The sequence below is a fragment of the Pyxicephalus adspersus genome, chromosome 5 (genome assembly GCF_032062135.1).
Source record: "Pyxicephalus adspersus chromosome 5, UCB_Pads_2.0, whole genome shotgun sequence".
Classification (NCBI taxonomy): domain Eukaryota; kingdom Metazoa; phylum Chordata; class Amphibia; order Anura; family Pyxicephalidae; genus Pyxicephalus; species Pyxicephalus adspersus.
This window is the reverse complement of record NC_092862.1, coordinates 78,418,150-78,432,955: the sequence shown is the minus strand read 5'-3', so window position 1 is coordinate 78,432,955 and position 14,806 is coordinate 78,418,150. Positions and strand designations below refer to the sequence as shown.

The window sequence follows — 14,806 nt, the reverse complement described above, 5'->3', positions numbered from 1 at the left end:
TATATATATATATATATATATATATATATATATATTTTTTTTTTTTTGCCCTAACATACATTAAAACTATTCTCATTCTCATTTATCAAATGAATGCTGCTTTTTAAGGCAATTCCTACAGCTTGCTATGCATGGTACAGAATTCAAAAGGTAACTGCTGCCCTCAAATCAACCACAGACTAAAATTAAAGATGAAAAACCAAAAGATAGCAAAGCAGATGAATAAGGAAAATCTAAAAATCAAACCTATAGCAAAGTTTTTTTCCCCATCGACTAATTTGTCGCTGTGTAGTTTTTTCTTTAGTTTTACCTTTTCTTTCTGTACAGCAGCTTCAATACTCTGTCAGTATAGCCACTCTTTTTTCAAAAGCCTACTTATTGTCCTTTGATAACTGCAAGGTTTGACAAACTGAACCTCAAACTGTATAACGGTAATAAAAAGGTGGAATCCAACTATGTACTGTTATAAACATTCAAGATGTAAACATGTCCCAAAATAGTTTCCCTCTGGGTTAAAAATGTAGCAACATAGATGAAAATGAAAAAAAAAAAGAGATTGCATCTGTCTATACTCTTAGATAGTATTAGACACTTGTAAAGCGTAAAGTGCAGTCCAATTGTAAAATCCACTCTGTCCCTGCAACAACTTTCATCATGTTTTATTACTTTTAAGACTCTCCAAATACACCAATTTGCCAACTGGTACAGGCATTTCTTTTTCATTATTATATTTTTTTTTCTTAAAACATTTTGCTGTATGCATAGAGAACTGTTCTTGCTGCCATTTGAATATTATCCCTCCTTTTATATTTATTACAATGAAAAAGCAAATCTGGTTGTAACAAAGACCTTTTTTCTTGGACTGTAACATAAAGTTTGGGTAAATATAAAAATGCTATTCTTGCAATGTTTATTTTATTTAATCTTGTAGAATATAAACAAAAATATCTTCTCAGATAAATCTCTCAAAATGAGTAATAAAACCAAATGGTAAGTTCAAAGAGAACATATCTAGATCATTAAACCAAATGAGTGAACCTCATTACTTGTGCAAAACAATACTTTTCTTCATGTTCCGTAGGTGAATGTACATGTTTTTGTATGTCCAATTATTCAAGGGACAAAATTACCTTAAAGATTTATCAAGTAAGAGATGTCAGGAAATTCTGTAAAACTCCCTTTTTACTTGGCTCCTTTTCTTCTTGACTAAGAAGCATTTTTAATCTCGAAAACTGAAATTTACCCTTCTTTGAAGACTTTGCTGTTGTTGCAGGTGAAGAGTGAGCAGAAACACAAGACCTACAAAGACATTGATGTGATATGCGTCTTCAATAATGCACAGTGTAAATAAAAACACACATTATAACCATATCTGTAACAATAATTTTAAAAAAGTGCATGGGTTCACAAAGATGACCAACTCTGACTTGTAGTTAAAGTGATATTAAGTTACTTTCTTTCTAAAAACATGCAGTAATGGGAATACCATATTTTCTAAAACAACATAACAAGTTGTTGTTGCAGCAATGAAAACCACAATCAAGTTCAAACATGGTATCAAAAAACATATACTGTGCCTGCCTGAATTCCTAACCTACCGAGTATCAAAATACTCAATTTTGTTTTTTTAATGAATACAAATGACATGTTAGTAACTAGTAACTTTACCAATAAAGAAAGTATAATAATAATTAACAAATATATACTAGATTATACTGTACCTGGGTGTTAGTACTGGGCTTTTGCTTTTTGAGCTGAGCTTCTCTTCGCTGTATGAGAGGTTCAGTTTCCTATTTGATCCAGGTGTCCTCAAGTCAGGAGACTCAAAATTCCTCTTAGTTTTGGGTGTACCTGGAACATTAACAAGTCCATTTCTGCTTTCACCAGGATATTTGGAAACCAATTTACATGTATTGCATGTAACCACCTAGAACAAGGAATAACAGACATACCAAAAAGAAAAAAACAACAAAAAAAAAAAAACATATCAGCAAGTAATATGAAGGAAACAAATTTGCACAATACACCAACATATCAGGAAAAAAAAGATAAAACTGTAAAAACTTTTACAGAAATTGTCAGTCATATTTGTTTGCATCAACTAATGCAAAAGTGTTGCAATACAGCAATTTTTTTACAAATTAAACATTTATACAAAGACATGAGAGATTAAAAAAAAAAAGTCACTACCGAAGTAAAAGCTGCCATCCTATGTAGAAATGAAACCAGAATGACCAGTGACCAGCTCAGCTAGCATAAACAAGTGGAACGCAGACACAGAGATTGACATATTTATACAGAATTAATGATGCAAACCAAACGTCGATAACTGAGGGTAGGTCCTCTAAAATCATTATTGCTAGCAATCCAAGTTGTAAAAATAAATGTGCTCATATTTATTCTTCTGCGAAATAGAAGAAGATTTGGACAGAAATACAATGAACAAAGGACCAGAAGAGATTGGATTTGATCACGTCTCAGCTTTGTCCCAGCAGCAGCAATAAAAAGATAAAAAAAATAAAATCAAAAACCTACATTCTTAGCATCCTAACCCACAACTAGTAACCCACCACGAAAACCCCCAAGAAAAAAAAACACTTATAAAAATGTAAGCGAAAGAAAAGTTAATTTCTTATTTTTGTTTTTTTATTTTCCAGTATTTATGTAGTACCGGCATAATACACAATGCTGTACAAAGTCCAAAGTCATGTCCATATCTTCTGTACAAAGTCCATAGTCATGTCACTATCCTCTAAATCATTCATATAAATGTTTTATTACATATAAAATTGGGGAGAAATTCCCCACAGAACTTTTCTTTGCTGGCTTTAACTAGCTCCAGTGGTAGTCCCTTCGTTTTTGTTTACTTCTAAAAGAAAAATCCTTTCCCTAGGTAACCTATTTTTTCTTTGGCAACAAAACATGCCCCCTTGTAAATTTACCCTAGCGCCCAAGAAACAAAGTTGCCCCCTCCCAACGGATGAAGAATATAATGCTCTTGCATCTAGGGCATGATAAAAATAGAGAACAAGGACCAGAAAGTACCCACCCATTAAGGAGGGTACTCTGCAAGCATGTTACCAAAATTAAACTTTAGAACAGCAGAGAAAAGAATACTGGGTTAACCATACCTTGGCCACCCTCCCTTCTGAATAGACAAGTCAAATTTCACTTCACCATTTTGATCAGATCAACCCATTCTCTGTATGATCAAACAGTGTAAAAACCTAGAACCTACACCCAGTCAAATCAATATGTGGTGCGTACACACTTTGCTTTGAAAATAGTGTCTTCTCTCAGGTACACTTACACAAAAGTATTCTGCAAATATATGGTCCAAAACATACATAATTTTACAGAATATTTTGCAATGATCAAAAACACACACATGTAGGGTAAAATACAATCTTTAGAGAAAAACAGACTATTGGGGAGAGCACCAATGTTGGATACCCCCTAAAGGTACAGCAGAGGAGGCTAGAGTCCCTCTAGGCCGGTGTCTAATAATAATAGTACTTACCAGGTATTCCCTCTCTGTCATCAGATAACCCACCAGCACATTTTTCCAGATCCACTATTTTACAACACACAGGTGTCAAAAAACTCAGGATCTGTCAGAAAAAGGGAGTAAAGCGGCCTCCGACTAACCTCTGAGCTGTGTTCAGGAACAAGTTTTTTAATAATAGTCTTGTTTCCACTATACAGTTCCATACAAAGCAGTAAGTTGCTGATTTATAGCCAAATCATTATTATGAACATTTTAAAAACAAGAATTAGTCTCATAGGTCTCAGGAAACCTTGCAAACCCCCTTTAGCTTGTTCTGGTGAGCCAGAAGTCCCAGACATGGCTTGGAGACTAGTTTGGTTTCATTAGACTCCATATTGTATAATACTTAATGCCCTGCTGGTTGACAGTTCATAAAACCATAACCTTTGGAATTATAAATCAGTTACTTCCCTGTGTTAAGGCAAAGAAAAAGCTATGCAGGTCTATTGGAGGAAGCTCTCACACATCATCTTGATACTAAGGACAATGGCATCTTGACAGATTGAGTGCTGCAGAGAGCCCAGTGACTCTAAACAACTGAACTTTGTATGAACAACCTGAAACAATGCTAACTAACTTTCCCTTAAGTATTTTGCATTGGTATTCCTTTTTATTTTACACTGTTGCTATTGTTCTTTGATTAGTCTTTATTATTCAATTCTGTTTATGCACTGTGTTTTTGTTGTCTTTTACTTATTAAACCCTATTGAGTATAACCTGAACGCTACTATAAAAAAAGTGATTTCTGAGATATCCTTGTCTGGAGTTGCAGCGGGCGACACAGACAGTAATAAAAGAAGCAGAATCATAACTGTGGTTGTCAAGTGTAACGGTGCTTGCTCCCATCCAAGCAAGTGGTGGCAGTCTACCTGTAAGGGTGTGTTTAAGAAGGGTTAACTGCTGGTGCTTATACTGTTGCTGAGGTTGAGAGGGCCAAGGTCACAGCTGTCAAGGCAAAGATCAAGGAAAGGGTGCTCAAATATGCACATGAACAGGCAAGTTGTGTGACTAAAAAAGCAGATGTTTTTTTTTGGACTGGAGAGTGTCACATTAGATGCACCAATACAGATTAAATAAAATTAGACCACTTTATTCATAAACTTTTTTCTCCAATCTGATAAAGCAACTGAAACAGGATAAAAGTTGCCCATGACCACTTCTTATTTGTGCATATGTCTGGAGTAAAAATCTGTCTCATCTCTATTAGCATGTCTTTTAGACACTTGTGGAAAACTGTCTCGTCTGGCAGCCCAGCGTTACAAATACACAAAGTCAATAGCATAGTTTAACAGACAGCCCGATATATCCACTTTTGTTGCCAAGTTAATATAGTGTAAAACAGTGAAAATGTATACTTATTACATTCCTGGAACCAACATATGAACATCTTTATCATCCTAAACAACTGGAAAGTCACAAGATTAATAAAACAAACCATCCAGTGCTACGGTACAAGCCCAAAAATCTGCTTGTCTGTAAGTCATGTTTATCCAACCTAACAAATCAATTAACAATCAGTTTTCAACAGATTACAGTCCCTAGTACTCAGACATCATTCATTAATCCCCTCCATATGAGACTACATAAAGGCCGTCACAAGCCAGGACATGTGGTGATGTAACTGAACCTAATGCCCTTAGCCGGTGTAGTTTTGATTGCATTAAGTATAATAAGGTCAAACAGCTGCCAGAAAATATTGACAATATTATAGATATTAGCACTGTATTACCCATTAGAATGAATAGTGACGTTACGAAAGCAAAACTGACTTACTTCTAGGCATGCATGTCCTTCAAATGTCTAGGCCTCGAGCTACTCATATTTACAGGAAGCTCCCATTGTCAAGCTGTCAGTTTAACGAAAATTGATCTGCTAGAAAGCCACTACTGTGATAATCTCTCATCTCACCATTTACATGGAAAATGCCCACTAAATTAATACTTTTACTGCACAAACAAAATTCTAACTAGCAAATTCACGATGTTTAAATACCATTGTTACACATTTAACAACCAGATATATATATTACACACACACACAGTATGTATATGGCTTTACAGGTAAAGCATTTTTTATTTAATTAAAAAGGAGAAGCTTTTCCAGCATTAGTGTTTTCCCCCAAAAAAAAAAAAAATTTGTGGGAAGCTGTAGCCGGGTGGGAAAACAAGTGGGCAGGGCAAGACATGGCAAATTTAGTGCTGCCAGTTATTTAGTAACCCCTATTATTGTGTCAGTGTTCTACCTACCCCCACCACCCAAAGTATTCTTTGTTCCAACATTCTAATGCCTGGCTTGGTAAAGTGTCCAATTTTTTTTTATATTATGCCCAAACTGTTCAATGCTGTGTATTTTTATCCAACTGCCTAGTGTTCCATGTTTTAATAGTGTAATAGTTTGATCAATGTGGCTTAGTTCACATTAGCAGTAAAAAACTGGGCCTTTTATCCCTCCCGAGGGACTACTTGGCAACTGCTTGAAATTTATAACAGGCGGTAACTGCTGGGCATTTTCAGGCCTAGCAGTTTTTCAAGCAGCAGTGGTTCCCGGTGTGAGGAAAGTGAAGGGTAAATGCAGCAAATGCAACTTTACTGCCAGTGTGAATTCAGCCTAACTTCAGATTTGGCCTCTTAGCACTAAATCTAGGTAACGCAAAACTTTTGTGAAAAAATTTCACTTGATCTGTCTAAGACCTGAGCCCAGCCGAGTCCCATGCTTGCTCAGCTTCTCTCTTCTTTCTGATGCCCACTGTTCCATTAAGTGCTGATCTCATTGTGCATGCGTGAGATTGAGCACTTTTTTTTACATTATAGGAAACCCCGATGATACATTCCCGATGTGCAAAAGGAGCAGACCACAGCCACCTGGGATCTGTGACACAAGTAGCCCAGAAGGCTGCAGATATACCATGCATTCTTTACCACCAAAGCAGTAAAGACAGAAGGGCAGGGAACCCCCGCCTCAAAAAAAAAAAAATAAATAAATAAATTTCTATAAAAAAAAAGGGGAAGTCACCCTTTATATAATGCTAAAATGTGGGGATGCTTTAAGAGCATTATGCTTTTCATAATGCTGGCATTTCATCACCGCCCAAAAAAAAAAAAAAATTGCCCCACCCGCAGTGTGCATGTGTAATAATGCCATTGGCAGCAGTGTGATAGCTGTGTGTGTGTAATGTCTGCTTGTCATATTCTACAGCCTATCAACTCACCGTGTTCAATCTTTCAGCTCTCCTAAATTGTTGGTTGTAACAATGGCAATTTTAGGGGACCCTTATATCTTGTATCAACCAAAATTTCAAGATTTTCAAGATATGGGGGTCACAGGTTTAAAAACTTGTGGAAATTGAATATTTGGGTTGATGTTTCATAAAGTGCACCTAGGACCTGAAAATTGAAAATGCAGCTTAAGGACCTCCAGGGGCCACTTGAATAGCAAAGAGATTTGGGGTTGGGCCCCTAAATTTTTTACCAAACTATAATTGTAATCCTATGCTACCCCTTCTGCCTGCAGGAAACTGATAACGTAGGTGCAAAGTGGCGAACGCCTGTGTATAAAACCCCCTAAAATTTCTTCGGCATGGCATAATTAGAACATAAAAAGAACTCTGCCAATCAAACTGTCCGCTTTTCTACCTTGAACCCTAATTTCTCTAGAGCAGAGAAGTGCAGGTAAACAGATAATTCTGCCCATCAAAACACGCTGCCCTGTTACACATGACTGTACCCTTCCAGTACCTGAACCCCAGATTTGTTTTGATGGGCAGAGTTTTTTATGTTCTAATGATGCCATAGTGATGAAATTTTAGGGGGTGTTACTACAAACATTCCCCACACATTTTCAGTTTCTGACACCTCCCCATTCCAGAGAAATTGGGGTTCAAGTGTTAGAAGTGGTCAGTAATGTATAACAGGGCAGTGCGTTTGCCATGGTAATGAAATAACATGCATGTGCATATAACATTTCCTGCATGTTATTTATCCAAACAACTTCCTAGTAAAGAATTCTCAATGACCAGAGACAGTTGTTGGACACATAGACACATACATAGTGTAGTATAATGAACTATGTGATGTCATATTCAGAATATATTTGGCATTATTTGTAACATTTTTCACCAGGAAAAGGGATTAAAGAGCCTGGATAGGGTCATGAGTATTGTGTTGCTGCAGATTTGTGGCTCCTTATTTCATCCTTAAGACTGGAGCAAATAGGTGGGCCAGGCACTCCTCCCTTTTTCCAGGCCAGAAATTGAGGATGGCTCTGGTGTACCTGGTCATTGATGATAATACAAAGGCACTTGTCTCTGAGGCTGGGGGAGTTGCAGCCTGGTGGCTCAGGAGGACAGGCTGTGAAATCTGAAATGCCTCTCTGCAGAGAGTGTGCTTGAAGCTATTCTTTCACAATGGTTTTCTAAAAACTGCAGACTACACTGATGGGAAAAAACTGTGATTAAAAGTGGTGGCACAGGGACGGTACGAGCTGCATGATGCAGCATACTGCAGTTTCTAATGCACACAATAAAAAGCTCACAGTGTGCAATTAAGGCAGAGTAACCAATTTCAGTCCAAGAGCGAACACCATACAACTGTGAATGACTGAAAGACTATAGCTCAGTTTTAACAATCAACTATCATAAAAATGGAGTATCCTATATTTAATTATCAACTCAATGCAGGCAATACATGGTACAATAATAAACAGTATATGAATTGTTTTCCCCTTTTTACACAATATATACACATTAAATAACAAATGTCTTACCAGGACGCTCCTCGAAAATTTGTATTTCCTAAGAAGTTTAGTTTGCTTAAGGTTTAATCTGTGGTTTTGTGCTTCTTTTCTCAATAACATTTCAATTCTTGGTGTTATTTTAAATTTTGGTCTTAGGCGAACTTTATGATTATCAGGTGTAAAAATCTGGTAGCAGAATGGGCATATTCCTTTTTGTGTATGTGTAACTTCTGAAAGTACAAAAATAAGTGTTATATTGACATAGATAACACTTTATAATGTAAAAAAGAACAGACTCAAGTAAGAAAGCTGAAGCTCTGTAAAAAAACTTTCACCATAGACAGACTAAGTGCAAGCATGCACTTACAATTTACAAAATTTTACTGCAGCAGAGAAAAGTCTTTTTAGCATGAGCCTTTTTCCCTCAAGTTCAAAAGTTAACAAAGAGGCAAGAAAACAATACAGCAGTTCACTTAATTCATCATTTTTTTCCCAGTTTCGTAAATTTAACATTTTTTTCATCACTTAATACCCATAACAGACCAGCACACAAAGTATATGAATTAACACCCATTTACCAGAATGTGCCATAAGCCTGGCAGCCCCTCAAATATGATTACCTGACCTACACTCTTCCTCGTTAGGAAGGCACTTCAAATAGCCTGATGACCCACACACAAAAAGTCCAGGACATAGTTTACAAATGCCAGCTAAGTTATGATAAAAATGGGGCTGTTCTACCAAACCTGTACATCTGATGCCAACATTTAATTCCCCCAACTACCTTCTTTACTTTGCTTTATGTTTAATTTAACACCAGATTCGACTAGTTTCCTTCTTCACAGCAATACACAGAAGCTAGCAGAAGCTTTAGTACTTTCTTAGACAACATTTTAATTTTGTCTCTGCTGCTTTTGGTGATTTATCTTTATTTTCTGCCCGGTTGTTAACAGAACATGACCCAAGGGGAAAGCTCGCTAATGGATACCTGGATAACAGTAAAACCTGACAGGGGTTCAAGCATATCTAACTATATTCAAGAAGGTAAAAAAAGAGTTTTGGTTGAACATACACAATTACCTTGCATTTTCAGAGACTTCAGCAACTTCTACTCACATTAGCTGCAACCCATATCTTTCTTTTAGGTCTAGTAAGTTTGTTGTAGGTTAAGGACTTAACCGGATCAATACAGTTCAAAAGGTAGAGACCATACTCTGGTAAACGCTTCATGGCAGCATACAAGATATATGGGCTCCAAGTCTTTGAAGCAAATACTCACAAAAATGGAATTGTTATGACCTACTACATCCCACCACTAAAGCCTGAAACTGCTACCAAGCACATCAATTTCAGTTCTCAATACATACTCACTTTTTGGAAATGGATGTAGAGACCTGGAATAAAAAGAAAGAACAAACAAAATAAGTACAAAAGCAAATAAAACAAATGCTAAACGGTCACATTCATAACTTTTATGTTTGTAACAAAGATCCTTCATGTCCTTCCCATCTACAATGCCTTTTTCTTAACAGAGTTGTAGTTCCTGCACACTGCAGCACAGACACCTGTGGCAGGTTGCTAGGAAGTGGGGAAAAAAAAGGTTTTTTTTAATGGGGGTTCCTAAGATTTCATTTACAAACCTGAGCTTGTACTTTTAAAACAATTATAGAACATACAATTGCAACAAACAATTATGTGCATTTTAAAAACTATTTTAATTTCAATCTACAACTCTAGAACAGCTAAAAGGATGCTGATGGAGCCTTATTCCCAATGCAGAATGGAGATTGTTAAGGTGGCCACTGGGGCAGGCAGTCAACTTCAGAGGGGACATGCAAAACTTGATTTTCCTTTAGACCCTTTTACATATAGTGTACTATACAGCAGTAGCAACTTTGGAGTGAACACGAGCAAGGATTGGCATAGGCTGTGGCTCCTTTGCGTGATGTACAAGGAGATATGGGTGAATATAGTGGGATGTAGGGTATGTGTAATGTAGAAGTACAACTTACTTTAATAAAGCACCAGAATTTCAGTGTAACACAGAATATGTAAGCACAGAAAAACTGTTGTTGAAACAATAAAGAGACATTGTCATTTTACCAATTCAGACCAGTCCATGAAACTAGAATTAGGTCAGGGAGGTCAAACTCAAATACACAGTGGGCCAAAATTAAAAACATAGAGAAAGTCACGGGCCAAAATTGAAACAGCAGCACTACTACATTTCCCTGCATCTATTAAACAGTCCAATGCAGGGTCAGGCATAGGCAGAGAGGCCGCAAGTCTATGGATGGGAGCGATGCCGGGAATTGTAGTAGCAACGCTATTTCAATGCAGCAAAGAAAACTTCAAAGAAAAATCGAATTGCCAGGTTTTGATAAATACAGCCAACGTAAATACCTGGTAAATACCCCTCAGCTTTTAAACATGCCATAATTCTCCCTATCCTAAAGAAACCCTCACTGCACCCCTCCCTACCCTCTAACTATTGTCCTATCTCCCTTCCCCCATATGTCTCCAAACTTCTTGAACGCCTTGTCTACAAAAGACTCACCCATTACCTGAGCACCAACTCTCTCCTTGACCTGCAGCCAGACTCATCCATCCTTCCCTCCGCTCCTCTTCCACTGCATCTCTTTGTAGTTCTCTCCATTGGCTTCCATTTCACCTTGGAATCAAATTTAAGCTCCTGTGCTTTGCCTTCAAATCCCTACACAGTTATTGTCCCACTTACATTTATGATTTAGTAAAAAAATACTCCCCCTGCAGCTCTCGGCTCCTCCTCCAATGACCTACTAATGACTTCCTCACTCATAACCTCATCACATGCACGGCTCCAAGACTTCTCTAGAGCTGCCCCAACTCTCTGGAATGGTCTTCCTCGTCCTATTCGGCCTGCTCCTACTTTCTGCTCATTTAAAAGAGCGCACAAAACCCATTTTTTCAAACTTGCCTACCCGTCTTCTTCTGTCTCTTGAAACCATCACTACTTCCCACCACTACATATCTCCCATCCTATTGAGTGTGAAATTCCCCCACCTACTAGATTGTAAGCTCTTCGGGGCAGGGTCATCCCCTCCTATATCACTGTCTGTATTAGTCTGTAATTTGCAATCCCTATGTAATGTACAGCGCTGTGTAAAATGTTGGTGCTATAAAAATCCTGTTTAATAATAATAATAATAATAATAATAATAATAATAATAGTTTCCTAGACATAAAATGTAATGTCTGCTAAAGAAAATGGGCACAATGTCTGCAGCCAAGGTTGTATTTTTACTTTGCTCCTACGAACTAGTGGGGATTCTTTAATTCAATAGAAATATTAGTTTAGTGCTGATGTGTGGGCAATGTTGTATTATGTTACTCCTCTCTCTATAAACAAACACGTGCAGCGTCACGTGACTCAATGCAATCCCACTGACAGCTCAGCTCTTACCCAGCTATATTGCACATTTTCCTATCACACTTATGTCTTCCTATTGATATACATTGCTTCCCAGGAACTACACCTACAATCCCTCCACACACAAACAAATGAGCTCCATTCACAGACGTGACATTACATGACCAGATCGAGTCCTGTGATCTCTAGGTGCGGGGTAAAGCAGACGAAGCTCGCTGATATGCAGCCAATAACTCACATGAGATGGCGAGCCAGCCCAGGACAGACATCCTTCATCGTCAGAGCCGCTTTTCTTAGAAATTCTTCAGTCATAGTTTGTCGTTGCTGAGAGAATTAAAACTTAATGTGTAGCGGCTAGTTCTCATCCACTAAAAGGACCCGGAAGTGACGGCACCCAGAGACACGGAAGTGGGCGGGGCTTCGCGTATGAAACTTTAAGTCCGGGAAACTGCAGTTGGGAGGCAGGGAAAATGTCTCAATCTCCTCACACAGCAAACAGCTATGTGTGTGTGATTTATATAGTATAAGCTGTCAGGGTTTTTGTGGGGTATCATTCTCTTATTATAGAGCGCACGGGTAGTTCTTAGGGGAATATAAGGGAGACAGGTAATGGGGGCACTGACATTGCTGGGGGATATGGAAGGTTCAGGGAATGTTAGGTGATTGGAATGCATTGCTATTATTGCGGGATACAATGGGGCTGAAGGAAGTGTCAGACAGGTGATGGGGGGTCCTGGAATTGTTTCAGGGGGATATGGAAGGATGGGGAAAAGTGAGGACAGGTGTGTTGTATTGTATTGTACTGTGTTATTGCAGGGTAATGGGGGTACAGGAGGGGGAGACTGGTGATGGGGTGCACTCCTATTGTTGAGAAGAAATGGGGGGACAGATGTTGGGGTACATTGAAAACTAAATTCGTTGGTAATATGGGGATTTAAGAAGGGGGCAGGCATTTGATGGGATGCACTGGTATTATTTCGGGATGATCAGGGAATGGGGGCAGGAAGTTGGAGAAAGATACTGGAGTGTACTACTATCACACTACTATTATCGCAGATTAATTAGGGGGTATAAGAAAGGGGAGAGGCACATGATGTGGAGTAGGTGATGGGGTGCATAGCTAATTTTTCTGGATGATTTGGGGTTCAAGAAGGGGGAGAAAGCTGGAAGGTTGAGACAGGTGATCGGGTGCACTTGTTATAGCAGGGTGATATTGGGGTTTAGAAAAAGAGCAGGTAATGGAGTGCATCACTATTGTTAGGTGACATCGCCATGATGAGGCTGCAAAGTTCTATGGTTCTATATTCCATGGTTATCTTGAATTATAGGTTCATATGTTCTGATGATGCTGATTTAATTAACTTTTTTTCTTCATTTTACAGCTCTAATTGGACAGCATTGGGTTTCTGAATTTGTTTCCTCCACGTATCACCAAGAATGTTTAGCAATGAAAGCTATGGTTCCACAGAGCAGATCAGTATTTTCTAAATATATTTAATAAAGCAGATCTACATTCCTATATTTAAATGTATGTACATTTTTACACATAATAAAGTACTATTTTAGATAAATAGCATTGCGTAGTCTATTACTTATTTACTTAATGCTTAGTTCATTATTTATTTACTGCAGTTCATTTTCTGCATATTTGTGTCACACGAATTTCAGTATTTCATGTACACATGTAGAGTGAGAAATACAAAGGCAGCCCTTTCTTACCTCCCTGTGAAAATTCTACCTACCTGGATGGCTCTGTGTTCAAGACTGTATGTAGCTAGAGAAGTCTAAGGCTAGGTACACATGTGCAATATTTCTCATCCGGTATTTGGTTCTGAGCTAATATTGGACCAGAATTTTGGATGTGTAAAGGGCTCGTCATCCTAACGACTGTCCTGGCGGATCCACGGATGATGGGCGGTGAACGATCGTAATGAAAGTGAAGGGGGAGAGAGTGCAGCGGGGTGCAGCTTCCCCATTTTCCCTCTCTCCTCTCCATAGAGCAGAGCGGTGCTGTAGGATCGTAAAAGATTCTTTCCAACGGCAATAATTGCACGTGTGTACAAAGTCAGAAACCCTGTGCACACCTGTAGTAGCTAATTGAATCCAAAAGGTTACAGATTCTGGCTCAGCAGTGACATGAGGCAGGTATCATTCTTTTTGTAAAAGTTGGTGAAACCACCCATTTTTTATTTGCTGGTATAGGTTTCTTTATGGCATATTAAAGTTACTGCATTGTAGTAACACAGTAAAGAACATTCAGTGCAAATTCATTCTGAATGGCCCCCCAATGCACTTTGGGAACTGATGTGCTTTGCAGTGCAACATGTGCAGTGTGCTGCACATTGGCACATGCTCCTTCAAGATGTGGTAAGTAGCCCATTCATAGTTGACCCTTTTGTGAATGGGCCTTCAATGACATCCAAAATATAAAAAATAAAAAAGCAAACACACCAAAAAAGGTCAGTGGGGCCAGGGGCTGTTGCCTCCTAGCGATGTTGAGGTTAGGATGCAACTCCCTGCAGCTCCATGCCTGACTGTGCTGTTTTACACTCCAGCTGTTATCCCATCCGGCCATTCCTCACTTGTCTACCAACCCCTCCCCCCTCCACTAAGCTGGGCAGACGCAGCACTTTTGCCTAATCCATGCAGCCATCCGGCACGGGTCCTTCACAGTATTTTTGTGGTGTAGAGACCCAGGCCCTTCATATTTTTAGTCAAAGATGGTGCCCACACATCCTGCAGGTCCCTTGATCCTGTGTCTCCCTCTGCAAGTATTTCTTACTACAAATTCATACAAGTCTTCAGAGCTCGCCCAGGAACCTACCCAAGGTTGCCTCTCTACCATTACCTTAACCACAACTGCAGAAATAATATTGAGGTTGGAGGCCAGCCAGAGGCTACCTCATCTTCAGATCTGAAGGCCACCATCACTGCTATCTTCAATTTCCTATTGGATAAACCCCTGACAACAGCTCTGGAGATAAGGTACATTGTACATGCCACATACAAGTGGGGTCATCCTCATTACTCTGTGGAAGCCCAAGAACAGTTCCCACTGGGTATAACGATCCCTACTATGTGCAACAAACTAATGCTCCACTTCTTGGACGACTGAACCT

The 14,806-nt window shown here is 38.7% G+C and overlaps 1 protein-coding gene and 1 long non-coding RNA gene across 2 annotated transcripts; one reads left to right on the top strand and one right to left on the bottom strand.

Annotated features, from left to right (window-relative positions):
• Positions 1 to 898: 898 nt before the first annotated feature.
• On the bottom strand, positions 899 to 12,042 carry C5H18orf21 (chromosome 5 C18orf21 homolog). The gene is made up of 5 exons (XM_072411922.1): positions 11,926 to 12,042; positions 9,650 to 9,672; positions 8,309 to 8,508; positions 1,722 to 1,927; positions 899 to 1,299 (listed from the first exon to the last, which is right to left on the bottom strand). Exons 1-5 carry the CDS (start codon positions 11,997 to 11,999, stop codon positions 1,143 to 1,145), a joined length of 660 nt encoding a protein of 219 aa, XP_072268023.1. The 5' UTR covers positions 12,000 to 12,042; the 3' UTR covers positions 899 to 1,142.
• LOC140331158 (uncharacterized) lies at positions 12,039 to 13,260 on the top strand. The gene is made up of 2 exons (XR_011920868.1): positions 12,039 to 12,190; positions 13,070 to 13,260. It is a non-coding gene; the product is annotated as an uncharacterized lncRNA (long non-coding RNA).
• Positions 13,261 to 14,806: the final 1,546 nt, after the last annotated feature.